Source organism: Leiobunum rupestre, chromosome 9 (genome assembly GCF_980474605.1).
Source record: "Leiobunum rupestre chromosome 9, qqLeiRupe1.1.hap1, whole genome shotgun sequence".
Classification (NCBI taxonomy): Eukaryota; Metazoa; Arthropoda; class Arachnida; order Opiliones; family Sclerosomatidae; genus Leiobunum; species Leiobunum rupestre.
In genome coordinates, this window is record NC_143392.1 from 44236287 (window position 1) to 44251419 (window position 15133).

General features: G+C 34.4%; 1 protein-coding gene across 1 annotated transcript; it reads right to left on the reverse strand.

Moving 5' to 3' along the window:
* Positions 1 to 277: 277 nt before the first annotated feature.
* Positions 278 to 1606, reverse strand: LOC149928515 (uncharacterized). Its single transcript, XM_090157892.1, has 5 exons — positions 1304 to 1606; positions 1171 to 1199; positions 778 to 1116; positions 591 to 720; positions 278 to 298 (listed from the first exon to the last, which is right to left on the reverse strand). Exons 1-5 carry the CDS (start codon positions 1604 to 1606, stop codon positions 278 to 280), a joined length of 822 nt encoding a protein of 273 aa, XP_090014018.1.
* Positions 1607 to 15133: the final 13527 nt, after the last annotated feature.

The window sequence follows — 15133 nt, forward strand, 5'->3', positions numbered from 1 at the left end:
TGAAATTTTTTAACTCTACCAATAGCTCGCTCTACATGTATTCTTAACTCAGCAATTCTTCGAGTTTCAATTATTTCTTTTTCAGAAAATTGTGCCTTTCCTTTCAGAAATGGGGGTAAATTTAAAGTACACTTTTTTGCTTTCAGTAAATCTTCTATTAAGAAGCCCTTATCGGCAACTACATTATCATTTTCATCCAGTAACAAAATTAAATTTGATTCATTAGTTATAGTTTTATCCGATACTCTCCCTCCCCATCCCTCAGATACAAAAGAAATTACACCCCCAGGTGTGATGCCTACAAGAAATTTAATGGTGTTGTGTTGTTTGTAATTAGAGAATGTAAGGTTCTGAGCTGTTAAAGAGGTTGACCGTTCTATAAATAACTCTGAACAATCTATAATTATCCTCGTGTTAGGATACTTTAAATAACCTTGGGGCATATATTTATCGACTAAAGCTTTTGAGGGAAACGGAAACATTTCTTTTAACTTAATTTCCATTAATTTAATCCACGTCTGAAACATGTCTGAAAATGTGGAGGGTGAGATATTAAAACGATCTGCGATATCCTGAGAGAACAAGCCCACCTTAAGTCTCATCATCACCACTAAGAATTGGTCAATTAAAGGAAGCTTAAAAGACCTTTTCCTTTGCCCAATAGGCTGCTTCTTCTTTCCTCTTTTGAAGGTCATTTTCTCAGCTTTCTCCTGTAAAAAACTAATAAATCCCATTATAATAACTAACCTAATACATAAATTCAGTACAATTACATACCTGACAAGCCATAGGAATACGGCATAAGTTGGCAAACCAGTATAAAACTTTGTCATCTCATTATTATCTTTCAACTTGTCTGCGCTCCAGGTTCGTTGTTTTAAGCATTCTTTGAGCCCCAATATCTGTTCTTGCAAATTTCTATTTTCCATTTCTAAATCATAGTAGTCTGTTTGAGACCCTTGACTAACTATGGTTTTTTTATCTTCGGTATTCACTGGGAAGTCATTGTCACTGGGGATTTCAATTTGATTTTCTTCTGTTATCAAAGTTTCACTGGGGATGTTTACAGGTGTTTCTTCCTCTTTTTCGCTAATTTCTTTCATACTTATGCTGGTACTGACGTAATCATGGAATCCCAAAGAAACACCAAGCCGTCTTTCGTGCACTTACTTATTCGTGAATTGTTTATATTCTTCATCCTAAAGAAGTAAAATTTACACCAATAATTTAGTTAAAAAACACCAAGGCTTAAGATATTTTAAGTAGTTTATGAACTAATTAGAGCCATATAACTTTTGTTTACCTTAATTTGGCTTCTAATTTCGTTCCTGGTCTTCCTTTTATGTGCTAATTGCAGTTTAGCTTCAGATACATTGATACTTTTGGGTAAATTTAAAGTAGGAATCCAATCAGGGTCACTGGGTTCCCAGCCTGGAAATCCCGAAACAAAATGTTCGCTGCACACTCGCGAGTTGACAGTGGGAGCGAAGTTTTTTCTATTCAATATTTTTGCCCATAGTTTAAGTCTGGCGGACGGAAATCGATGGAATCTAATATTTGGAATACCAAACCTACTTTTACAACCGACGACACTACACGAAACCATTTCTTAATTTTACTAATTTCAATTTAAAATGACACACTACAAACTACCATAGGAATAACCTTATGAAAAGTATATTATAGCGCCCGTTTGGAACCAGTTGTATTATCTGCGCAAGCGCGATTCCACCCCCTGAGTTAGATCGAATAGGCTTATACCAGTTTGTGAAGTTGTTCAGCATTATGTGCAATGAATGAAATGAAAAAATCCTTTCGTGGATTCTAGCGTTTTTAATAGAGAATCTGAGTATAGTTTTCGTTAACTTGGTTTTCCATGGTTTAATAAAAAGGGTAAACTACAACGCCGCTTCTCGGACGAAAGAATGAATAATTTTTGGATGGCGTAGTCTGTTTTTATACTAATTCCTAAAACACTTAAGTTACCATAGTGTTTTTGTTTGAAAAATAAGTGTTTTTTTAAATTAAATTCCTTCCCCGTAACATCTGAAGTAAAATACTTTTATACTTTTAAAAAAATAGTTTAGTGAAATTGCGTGTAGCTTTGTAAATGAACGTTATCGCTTAGTTATATAATATAATTTCAACGCTTTCGTATCGTTCATGATGCGAATGGTATAAAAAAAATCCCGTGAAATAAATTTGACACGTGATAATTCTTTGTTCGGAAAATTCACGATAGAGGGTAGCACTGATATGAAGAAAATGGGTTTTCCCTCACTTTAGATGCGATACTGGCAAAATGAAGCCAACGTCTGCCAATTGATTCCGAATTCTACAAATCAACTGAGAGAAAGGCTTAAGAATTTCTGCCATAAAAGTAAATAATTTCAAAAAATGGAAATTAAATACGTGAAAGTATCAAAGAACGCGCCTACGATTATACGTTGGAATCCGGAGGAAGGTTGCTAATAAAAACTGATTTAAAGGTTTTGCTTCCAGAAAACAGCTATGGACGTATTGGTATGATTTGATTATTTTAGTAAGATTTAATTCTTAGTTCATGATTTAGTTCTTTTTTTTAAAAAAAAAGCTCAACGCAGTGGTTTAGCTCTACATCGCGGGATTGACGTTCTAGCCGGTGTTGTTGACATGGACTATACTGGACCTGTGTGCATTATTTTAATTAATCACGAAAAAGACGGATATAAAATTTCAAGAGGCGATAAAGTCGCTCAACTGATTTGTAAGAGGATCATCTATCCATTAGTCGTGGAATGCGAAGTAAGTTTAACTACCAATTTAGCGAATAAGTAGATAAGTCCATTATGAAAATGGATGAAAAAGCTAAACCCTAAGCAAATTTGAAGAAATTTAAAAACTTTCAAATAGCTCGTACCGATAGGTCTTCGATTACAATGATTTAAGCGCGATTACAATGATTTAATTGCGATTACCCTGATTTTATCGCGATTACCCTGATATAATCGCGATTACCTTGATTTAATCAGATCTAAATTATCTCGCTATGGTCTTCGACTTTGTAATTAACAAACATCTTTATGACTGGTTCAATATTTACCTATACGGAGAAACAACATGGGCTCGTAGGTGGCAAGTCAGTTGATACTAATTTCGCTTGCTTTACGAACTATGCCCAGCCGGCCGTAACGAGTCGAGGACAGGTGGACATCATAGATGTCGACCTATGCAATCAGTAGTGGCGCCAGGATATTACTATGGGTAGGCTACTTAATTCTTTAATTTGCCCCCCCCCTTTACATACACTAACTAAACAAAACTGTGTCAAAACCGGTTTATTTTTAATAATTTACAAAAGAAATGTACATGACTGTTTAAATGTACTCGGAAGTTATTTTTTAGTCGATGAGCATAACAATGCACATATGGGCAACATCCTCCAACAGCATTCTCCATTTACACTTTTGCCAGTTGCCACGCTTTATTTTATCTTTATTTTGGAAATTGGGACTCGGAGAGTCGGAAAACCGCGCAATTTATCATCTGTCTAACGATGCAAAACTTTTGGAAGTAGCTAGTTTAGCAACTACAACGAATCAAGGCTGCGTTCGGAAAAATATTAGAAATCACTGTTCAGTGTTCGCAACTTAAAAACAGCAGGCTTTTAATTCGGATTTTGATATTTCTAGTTTCTCAAATCATTTTAGGGGGCTGTTAGGGCCCCTTCATCTAGATTTGGGGCCCCTACAAGCGAAATAAAAGTAGGCTGTAGCCTGCGTAGCCTACCCCTGGCGCCGCCACTGTGTGCAAGGCGTTCGACCGGGTTTCTCACCTAAGGTTAATAAAGAAATTAAATCATCACGGGCTATCTGGATCCTTATTGAACTGGCTATTTAACTATTTATCTAATCACTGTAATATTCGAAAAACCAATGGCGAAATAACGAACGTGTCTTATCAGGTGAATTGTGGGATTTCTCAAGGTTTTTCATTGGGACCTCTTTTATTTTATATATACGCTTTCGATATCCCACCGATAATACGTCATTATAAACTCTTTCAATTCGCTGATGACAGTGCCGTAACGAGGGCGGTGCCAGCGGTGCCCAGATACAGGGCGCAGACCCTAGAGGGGCGTAGAAATGACTAGACCAGGACCAAGTTTTGGGCCGTGCATGGTATTTGGTAGTAGTTAAAGAAGCTAGCACCACAAGTTGCGTAAGTCTATAAATTCCTACAGTGATTGTATACCTCTCCAGACTGACTTAAATCAGCTAAATAAATGGTGCGATGTGAATAACACTCTCATAAATAATGAAAAAACGGTGGTGGTATCATACACTCGCAGCACAAATAAAATTATTTATAATTATACTTAACATGAAATAACCTTGAACAGACAGGACACCGTGAAATAATGAAAAAACGGTGGTGGTATCATACACTCGCAGCACAAATAAAATTATTTATAATTATACTTAACATGAAATAACCTTGAACAGACAGGACACCGTGAAATAATGAAAAAACGGTGGTGGTATCATACACTCGCAGCACAAATAGAATTATTTATAATAATACTTTACATGAAATAAACTTGAGCAGACAGGACACCGTGAAATATTTAGGCGAATTTTTCGACCTCAAATTTCTGTTTACTTCACATATAAATAAGGCTATAACTAAGTCAAACAAATTAATTGCACAAATCTTTCATTAAACCCTCATTTAATTATGGTTCTATTGATTATAGAAGTACCTGAAAAACTAACTTAGAAAAACTTGAAAACATTAAAAAAATATTGTTATGTAATGCAATATTTGATCCCACTAAAAAAGCAGAATAACTTCAAACTATGAAGCCTTCCTTTTAAAATACAAAATAGACTCAATTGATCGAACCCTTAAAATATCGATAGTAATGTACCGAATCGTGTCCAGAACTTCTAGCGCGTCTATCTCTTATTTGTAATATCAGAAGTTATCGGAAAAACTACCTTTTACATAGAATCGCGCGAAATTAATTTCGTAAAGTCTACTTTTAACTCTGTTGGTAAGAGTAACTATGTTTTTAACAAATGTATTGCAACTAGGAAAATAATTGCATCTTCCTATTTTTTAACGGAAGTATAACGTTTCTTCGTTGTTATTCGCTTTTATCCACAGATTGTTTTTTAACTCTCTTGTATTTACTATGATCTCGCTACATACATTTATATATGTATATATGTGTCTGTATATGTAACTATATATGTATTATAAATATAAATATTATATATATGTATATATACATATATAAACATATATTCATACAAATATATATACATATATACATTTATATTTAAATGTATATATAAATATACATATATACATTTATATTTAAATGTATATATAAATATACATATATACATTTATATTTAAATGTATATATAAATATACATATATACATTTATATTTAAATGTATATATAAATATACATATATACATTTATATTTAAATGTATATATAAATATACATATATACATTTATATTTAAATGTATATATAAATATACATATATACATTTATATTTAAATGTATAACTATACATATTATATCTTCGCGAGCCTTCAACAAGATAAGTCGCATGGTTTTTCGCTCCGTCGCTTCCCGAACTTTTTTCATCAAAGTTCCCTGTTTTAGGGTTAACGTTTGCTGCAAACTTCTAAACTAGATACCGTGAGTTCTAAAACAGCTTCACTGACTAAAGTAAAGAAACCTGTTAAAACAAAGAAAGCTGAGAAAGGTGTTCGTGGCGCTTGTGGATTATGCAAAAATTGTGATTATGGCGTTCACGGCCGACAAGAATATTTACCGTGCAAAATTTGTGGACTAAATTTTTATACTGCCTGTTATAGTATCGTTACGGCCGACATACCGGCTCGATTAAGTTGGCGCGGGCGTAAAAGATAAAAGAAAAAAGTGTCCCATAAAAATGCTCTGATATTGCTCCGATTTGCTCCATCGTTTTTAAATATGGCTCCATATCAATTAACTGACAAAATTAACTTTAATTTCTAAGGGCCAACTTAATGCTAGCCCGCCGAAATGGAATTTTTCCAAATAGGAAAATATCAAAATATTGCTCCAATTTTGCTCCAATTTGCTCCATCGAAACCCGAATTTGCTCCAATTCGGTTAAGCCTTGATACTTATTTTTCAAGCGGTGGGCTAAATTAACGGTAACCTAAAATTTCACATTTGCAATAAAAACTCCACACACAAAATATGCTCCCATTTTGCTCCATTTTGCTCCCATAAATTAAAATTTTGCACCACATTAGGTAAAAAACTAAACGTTTTTCAAACTTTGTGGGCTAACTTAATTATAATTAAATACTTATGAAAAATCAATGTATATCATTCCAAAAATAATGCTCTCATTTTGCTCCATTAGATTAAAATTTTGCACCATTTCGGGTGAGAGTATAAAATGGTTTGAAACTGTGTGGGCCAACTTAATTATAATAATATGTACCTAAAATGAAAACGCACATCCAAACAAAAATATTGCTCTAATTTTGCTCTATTATGCTCTGTAAGATTTAAATTTAGCTCTATAGTGGTTTAAGAAATTCCCTAGCTTACTAAGCGAGGAGAACGAAGTAAAAACATTTAATTAAGGGGCTAACTTAATGAAATCTAAAAACCAGTTAAATTTTCTTAATACAACAACATATAATTACTTCAATTTTACTCTAATTTGCTCCGTATCTATCTAGTTTTGCTCTGAATCCGTGTTAATTACGAAACTGAAATTAAGTATTTTCGGGCCCAATGAATGATATTCAGATTTTAGAAAATTCTGAAAAATCAGTAATTTTAAAATATTGCACCAATTTAGCTCCATTTTGCTCCGTAGGATTTAAATTTAATCTATTGATTTTCAAAAATTCCCTAGCTTACTAAGCGTTGAGTATGAAGTAAATGCAATTATTAGCGGGCTAACTTAATGAAATATAAAAGCAGTTAAAAATTCTTAAAACACAAACCATATTATTGCTCCAATTTTGCTCTATTTTGCTCCGTCTCTTTCTAATTTTGCTCTGCATCCGTGTTAATTACGAAACTTAAAATAATTATTTGTGGGCCAAATCAATGATATTCAGGTTTTAGAAAATTCTGAAAAATCTGCTATTCTAAAATATTGCTCCGATTTTGCCCCGTATCTAGCTAGTTTTGCTCCACAATGTGTTAAATAAAAAACCTAATTTATTAATTTTGTGGAGATATTGTGTTAATTTTTAGGGATGCAACGAATAACCGGAACCGGAACCGAGAAGAACCGGGTAAATTCTAGGAACCGGAACCGAAACCGGAACCGATAATATCAAAATTTGACAACCGTATCAGGAACCGGAACCGATATTTGTAAAAAAATTATAACCGAAACCGGAACCGGAACCGAGCTTTTTTATTATTATTAACGGTTTTTAAACGGTTCTATAACTTTTTTTACCACCATTTAGCGCATGTTGAAATTTAGTACTTAAACTTACTAATTTACTATTATTTGTTTTTCATATAAGCCCATCTTTATCCGCTATGTGCGTTTCTACGTAAGTGTCAATGACACCGCCTTACGCATTCTCAATTGAAAATGGGCTAGTGACTCATCCACAAAATGTTTGCTTTGTAAATTGGCAATCCGCGATAGTTTTAGTTTTATTTTCTTCAGTCGGCAGCTCGGCATAATTTCCCAAATGTAACAATGGACGCAAATAAAATATTTGCCCGCTCCTGCTACTAGTGCGCCATGATGCCATCCGTGTGGGGCAGGTATAATTTACGACCCCCTTCGGAACCAACTTAAAGGAGAAACGGCGCGAAAGCCAGTGGCGTAGATAACACCCCCACAAACCGCACAATGGGTGGTGGAAAATTGCCTATGGGGCTGTGTACAGTGTAACCGCGCGTTGTTTTTCCTCTTATCAGCTCAAGTTAATGCTTTCAAATATTCATTTAGATTTCTATGCCGAAAGGCCGGGTATTAGCAACAGGCGAGCCCAAACTTGATAAATACAACAGCAATAACCATCGCTTAAATATCCCAACAACGTACATTGTGAAAGTAACATAGAGTAGGGAGTCCTACTTTACTGAATTTTGAAAAGAATCGAGACAAATGTTTCATAGCAGATCGTTATTCGTTAAACGCGGTAAATTCATAACTAAATTGTCTTTGCTGTTAATAGTTTAAATTTCAAGTTTGTAAGGTAAGGTTAATTTGTTTGCATACTTTAATCTCTAGCCTGGGAAGTTTTTGTTTAGAAAATCTAAAATTGCAACTTTTACATATACGAACGCTTATTGAACGAAATAATGTAAATTCCATTTCGAACGATATACTCAACTAAAATTTGTTATTCTCTTCGAATCATAGAAATTTCGCCTTTATATATTCTTCAATGAAATGAGGACCGGGAGGGAAGGTATTATCTTTCCAAAACTTGAAAGTACATCACTTCTACACCCGCCTCATCTTGAAACGGTGAAACCCTGGCATTTTCAAACAGAAGATTTCATTTCTACCCTACTTTACTGAACAAACAAAATAGTTAAATGCGCTTACGTGAGTTCGTTACGAGAGAATAGTAACAATCAGTTTTTAATTTTTTTTACAATGAGTCATCGAGATCTTGATTGTGAACGAGCTTGGGAGTCTGAACTCCAGTTTACCAAATTCTACCAGAACCAGCCTTGGAAATAACGGTTGTCAGGTGGTCAAAGACCAGTTTATTAATAGCCCACACCAGTTTCTTTATTCAAAATTTGTGGGATCACTGGTCACCGTGTCCAGATTATTAATTCAAGGTTTCTAAAAGTTTTGATTTTCCCATTTACCGGATTTCTATGTACCGTGTTCGTTAAAAAATTATGTTACCTACATAATCTAGGGGTCACTGGTCATAAGGACCAGTTAAGAAAGAAACCTTATTTCCAAACCTGACCAGAACCTTTGTTTTCAATGCTCCAGACGCTGATTGGCGTCATTTATCTTAATCGTTTAAAAATGTGGATTCACAATTCCTAAGGCCGCCACTGGCTTTGTATATAAATCCATTTTGAAGCGTGTTATATAAATAAGATGGCGGTACGAGTTACCTCTAAATGTATATTGCGATACATGTTAGGCGGAGAGAAAAGTGAGCTCTAAATAAACTGCTGTTATCTGCAACAAAAAAAATAATAGTAATAAATTTTAAAATTTTAATGTTAAATGTGTAGGGAATAAAATAAGTATAAATATGGATACTTTGTGGGCAAAATTTGATCAAAGATTTGGTGTTAAAAATGGGAGGAGCAGTGGACTGTGATTTGAAAGGCTGAATGACGTCATTCTGTTGTTCGCAGGATTATTTTTTAATACTATTTCAATGAATTTGACATATTAATCAACAATAAAAATGAGAAAAATATTAAAAGTTTAATGGAACAACAATTACAAAAATTTCCAAACCTTAACAAAATAAATAGTCAATTTAGGGCTGCAGCTAACGAGCTCTAAACGTTTTTTTTTTCAGTTCGAAGAACTTATTTTGTTATAATAATTGTACATGGTGATAGTCGCGACTCGCAATAGAGCTCTGACACTGGGCGCGGTCTAGCCAAATTACGTAGGTGTGACGTCATATTCTCAATTTGAAAACGAGCCTTGGAGAGCAAACAGGGTTTTGGCGGCATATAGAGCTTACAATAAACTTACTTATTTTCTTATTAATTTCGTGAAATTATCTATTTAACATGTTAAAAATAATTAATTTTTGCGTTTTTTACGATACGCGGAAACCGAGACGGCAATAAGGTATATTTTTATCACTTTCAATCATTAAACGAAAAGAATAAGAACCAAGGCATAGTAAGACTCAAAAATAAGTAGGCAAAGGTGGATTCAAGATGATTCAAGCAAGATTCAAGCTTTCTAAAGGAAAGACCTAAGTAAAGAAAAAATTAAAAGTGCAATAATATGTTCTCTTCATTTCATCACAGGTGAGTTTATATGTTTCTTTTAAAATTTAAGTACATAATGGTAAATTAACAAATATTTGTTTCAGGAGCCCCTGCCAAATTGTTAGACCAAGATAACAGAGATTGGATCCCAAGTTTAAATTTGGGTTACAACAAATCTCAAAATTCCAATAAACATTTAAAGATTATGGATAGAAGAGAAAGATTATTGCGAAGATTAGAAATTACTAAATGAAAGACAAACACCCATGATACGCCTAAAGAGGGAAAAGACACCCTTATTGTTTCGGAAGAAGAGGTAGTTCTTGAAGATATCGTTTCTTTACCTGAACACGAAGAGTCTTCGTCTATTGGTGCATTCAAGTTTGTCCTAACATTCAAGATGCTTCAACTCAATCGGATACGTGTTAAAAAGATATAGTTAAAATTGAATAAGAAATCTTTAGAAACCAAAACTTAATTCCAAAAAACTACCGCGAAACTCAAAGCTACAGCAATTACAGAAGAAAACTTTCTAGATTAATTGAAAGTGAAATATTATACTGGCTTATCAAGTTGTGAAACTCTAATGATTGTATTTAACATTGTCAAACCAAATAAATCTGCTCTAGCGAAATTTGAACAAATTATTATTTTTCTAATGAAGTTGAGATTAAATCTGGACTTTTTAGATATAGCGTACAGGTTTAATGTTTCCAATCACACAGCATCAAGAATATTCCATTCAATTTTGGATGTATTTTCCCTTTCAACTTGGGCATCTTGTTATTTGCCCATCTAGAGATCAACTCTACAAAACTATGCCACGTTCATTTTTTAATGTGTTCGGGAATAAAGGAACTGTTAAAATTGACTGTTTCGGGATTTTCATGGAAAAACCGTCTAAATTGTTAGCTAAAGGGCAGCTCCAGTCGCAATACAAACATCATCATTCTTAATTGGAGTAACCACTCTATGCTCTGTTTCATTTTTGTCCAAATCATGGGGTGGAAGAGTGTCTGATAAACACTTGACTGAAAATTGTGGTATATTAAAAAATCTGGGGCCTGGACATTTAATACTTGCTGGTAAAACATAAATATTATCCTTCAAAATATATTTAAAACATTATATTTAATAATTCATAGATACGAGGATTCAGTAGGTTTCCATTGTGCTCAGGTGAAATTGCTTGCATTTAAAAATGGGAAAAAAACAGTTGTCAAAATAAAAATTGTATGTTTCTAAACTTTTATAAGCTTTCAATTCATCAAGTGTGTATGCACTTTTACGTAAAATTAAGTATGTAAATAAATCTAAATATGTAATTGGAAGCCACAGTCTGATATCAGTTATGTTGTCATTGGGCCTAACCCCAACTAAATATGTATCTTCACCATCTATTAAAGTAATTTTATTAGCATAACGCTTCCCCGCTGCTACGTCCGTAATACACGGACTTTTAAAATATTCACTTATTAGTAACTTTTGACTTATAACCAATTTTAAAACTAAAATAAATTAAAAATGACTAGCTATCTTCCATAGTTTTTCCCGCTGTAAAACCGTGCTTGTCCTCCAAGAGTTTGAAAAGTCGTCTGCTACAGTAGTTGTCATAGAAACGGAGGCGGAGCTTATGGCCAGTGTCAGGGCTCTATAGTAGCTACGTGGCATGCGTCACCCGATACCAATGAAGGGTAGTCCTCCCCCCTCCTTGAAAAACCCTAATGAATATAAGGGCCCCCGAAAACAATTTCGCGGGAGGGCCCCGAACCCTTAGCTACGCCACTGAAAAAAGCTATTGTTTTTAAAATAATTTACCAGAAACAAATTTTATATTCTAAATAAATAAATGTGGTGGATTTTATTTATCTTAATTGCATTTGAATTGATTATGTATTGAACTTTATTTAATTAATACTAAACACACTGGAACCGTATAAGAACCGTTTAGGAACCGGAACCGATCGGTTCTAAATATTGATAACCGGAACCGAAACCGGAACCGATAAAGTAAAAATTGAAGAACCGTAACCGGAACCGGAACCGATAAAGCGAAAATTTAAGAACCGGAACCGGACCCGGAACCGAGATAGTCCAAAAAAGGGGAACCGTTGCATCCCTATTAATTTTACACATTCAGATATTGACGTACATCTAAAATAAGATAGATACATGGATAACAATAAAGAATTTTAATTATTCGGCATTCAGGTACAGTAATGGATCATTGATTAAAAGTGATTATTATTATTTTTGTACCGTCGAAGAAACCGATTTTGCCATTCAAAAACATATTGTTACGTGTCCCATGCTAGTATTATCTATTTTTGATATATCTTCGCGAGTCCGATTTTACTATGTAATGAACAAAACGTTACACAGCTGATATTGACTATTCTTCAAACCAATTTTGTATAACACATCAAAAAAGAATTTTGAGGCTAAAGCTGGGTACATGGCAACTGTTTCAGTGATTAGACATTAGTAAACTGTCTAATTGTAGTATTTCTAATGACGATTATTTATAATGATTTAGATTTAGGCCTAACCTCTTACTTAGTAGTTTTTTAGTTTAATTTGATTATGTTTTTGTCGTAATAATGAAAATTTTTCCGATTAGCTTTTTTTCAATTCTTACTAATAATATGTTGTTTTATTTTATCATGGAATGAGTAAGTAAGCGTGTAGAAGATTAAAAACGTTATCGGCTTTATCGTTACTTCCTAATCCGATTAAAATGTAACTTATGTTAATTAGATATCTTTTTAATGCTCCACTTATCCTAATTTACTATTTTTTAACTTAGTATAAATATCCGCGTATCGCATTGATTAGTTTCACTCTTCGCACAGTGTTTCGAAAAGCCCAAAATGCGGCAGAAATTAAAAAATTACCAGACAAATACAATATTTTCATATTTATAACCAGGAAGTCAACAGGAATAACGTAGCACCAAAATTTTAATGCTGCGCCCCCTAGTGACGAAGTTAGCTTCCTCCTAAGAACACAGGGTTAACGTTGGTGGAATTCGATAGCCCTTTAAGAGTTTAGAGAGTTGACAAAAATTCACGGTCGTAAGTCTTACCATATACTAATAAAATTAAGTTTTAGGGTTGGAAAAGTCCATTTTAGAGCATGTTCAACCGAGATTTCTTCCGAAACACGCAAGTGGATACCCAATATTTTTCGAACGTTTTCTAGTAAACGTTCCATTATGTCCATTCCACAAATAGTTCCGGTTTCCCTTCGCGACCGTTGAAGAAAGTTGAGTTTTAATATTTAGAAATTAGTAATAAAATTCCTAGCCAAAATATGGCTAAAACGAATAACAGAAGAAAAGCCCTACCGTTATGCAAATTAGTATTACCCTAGCTTATACTAATTTGCAAAAAATATATTATAGAAAACAGTTTAATCAGGCAAAACATCACTTGATAATATACAAAAATTATGTTAATAAATATCTTAATTGCTTATTTCTTTTAAAATATATGAAGCAAACATAGCTATTCAATATTTTCAGTTGCTAAACGCATATTGTTCAGAAAATATTTGTCGTTTTCATTACACAATTCTATCTCGTGTTCAGAATTATTTAAACTGACTGGATAAGGTGGTTCATTTGGTTCTTTAAGTAAATCCATAACGGCTCTCGGAAGTGGAATTTGTTTTTGCTTTTCTATTCTTTTGCTGAGGGAAATGTTCGAAATAATGGGATCACTCGAATCCAGGGCTCGATTAAATATGTCCCGTAAATTTTGAATTCTAGATGTTTTCCTAGAATGCATTTCCCTGTCTCGACGGTATAATTTATTACGGGACTCACCCGCCTGTTCACTTAGAAGTCCTATAGGTAAAGTGGACTGCTGAATAATTATTTCACCATGAACAAGGATTTTATGTAGGGTTACAGGCAAATTAAACCACTTATAATTGTCAACGTACTTTTTACTTAATTCTAGACAATACTGGCCAATTTTTTCGGAATCAATGGGAAAATTTGAGGATATGGCACATAAAATTACGTGCAACCCCTCCACAAGCCAACGTTCAATGGAAAGAATTTCGGCAAATATTTCTTGATTTGAAGGCGAAAAAGCCCTTCTGGCGGTGTTTCCATCGTTGCTCGTGCCAGACCCACCAGGATTCGGAAAGTCTACCCTTAATGATAACTTCTCCCACATCAAACGTTGAATATCTTGTTTTCTTTTAATAAAGGTCGGGTTCTTAGCTGACCCCTTAATGCGCCCGGTCTTTAATCCATCAACGTTGCGGTACCCCAAATGTAAGCAAAACTCCATAAACCGTATCCAGGTGTGCAATGGACTCAGTCCATATCGTAACAGAGTTCCATCTTTCGGTAAAAAGTTTTGACGATGAATGTCGTTAAATTGGGTAGGTGTTGCCCCGCAGATTGGGCAGCATTGCTGAGACGAAGCACCTGATAAAATACTAAGCACTTTTTGCCGTCGATTACGGTAAGATTAAGACTCTACGCGACTGACACAGATATGCCCGAAATGTTTGAAGTGAAGATCTGCAGTTGTTCAATTTGTTGTTTTACCCAATCACTCTCTGCTAATATAGATTCCTTGGATTCTTTAATAAATTGAATTCTTAGGGGCCGACAAAAGCGTACTGACTGCGGGGTTCTGTTTTTACAGACGGTATGTCCATATTCTGAAGCTCTGTTTATACCGCGATTGACCGGTGCTTCCATCAAAGCCCCAAGAGACTGAAAGAGTTAGATGTAAACTTTCCTGATTAATGTCCTTGTGTACCTGATGATAAATTCTCCTTGAAGATTTAAAATCCTGTCTACAGTGTGGTCTAAAAGATTTTGAAGAGAAACGAACGCTTCCGTTTCAGATACATTCACAACAGCCGGCCTGCAGAGTAATTTAGCCTGAAGAACTTTATAGTAAGATGGGAAGAGAGTAGAGCCATGAGATAATGCAGTTTGCCTGATCATATTATAGGTGTTTACTGATAAATCGCCATCTAAAATCAACGCGAGAGCTTCTGTGTCAGAACAAGACGTTGGCACATCCTTGGGCATTCTTTCGGGTACAGCTGATGCTGAATTCGAACGGTTCATCAGTTCTTGTAAGCCCAAGGTCAATCCAGTTTCTCCTTTCCGTTCAACCGCTACTGCTGCTGCT

Bases quoted from the DNA above. Each gene is read 5' to 3' on its own strand.
- LOC149928515 (XM_090157892.1), bottom strand. From the start codon at position 1,606: ATGGTTTCGTGTAGTGTCGTCGGTTGTAAAAGTAGGTTTGGTATTCCA. The intron at 1,117-1,170 runs GTAAGTGCACGA...TGATTACGTCAG, and splicing joins TATAAACAATTCACGAATAA to TACCAGCATAAGTATGAAAG. The intron at 299-590 runs GTGGGCTTGTTC...AATTTCTTGTAG, and splicing joins TGGTGATGATGAGACTTAAG to GCATCACACCTGGGGGTGTA.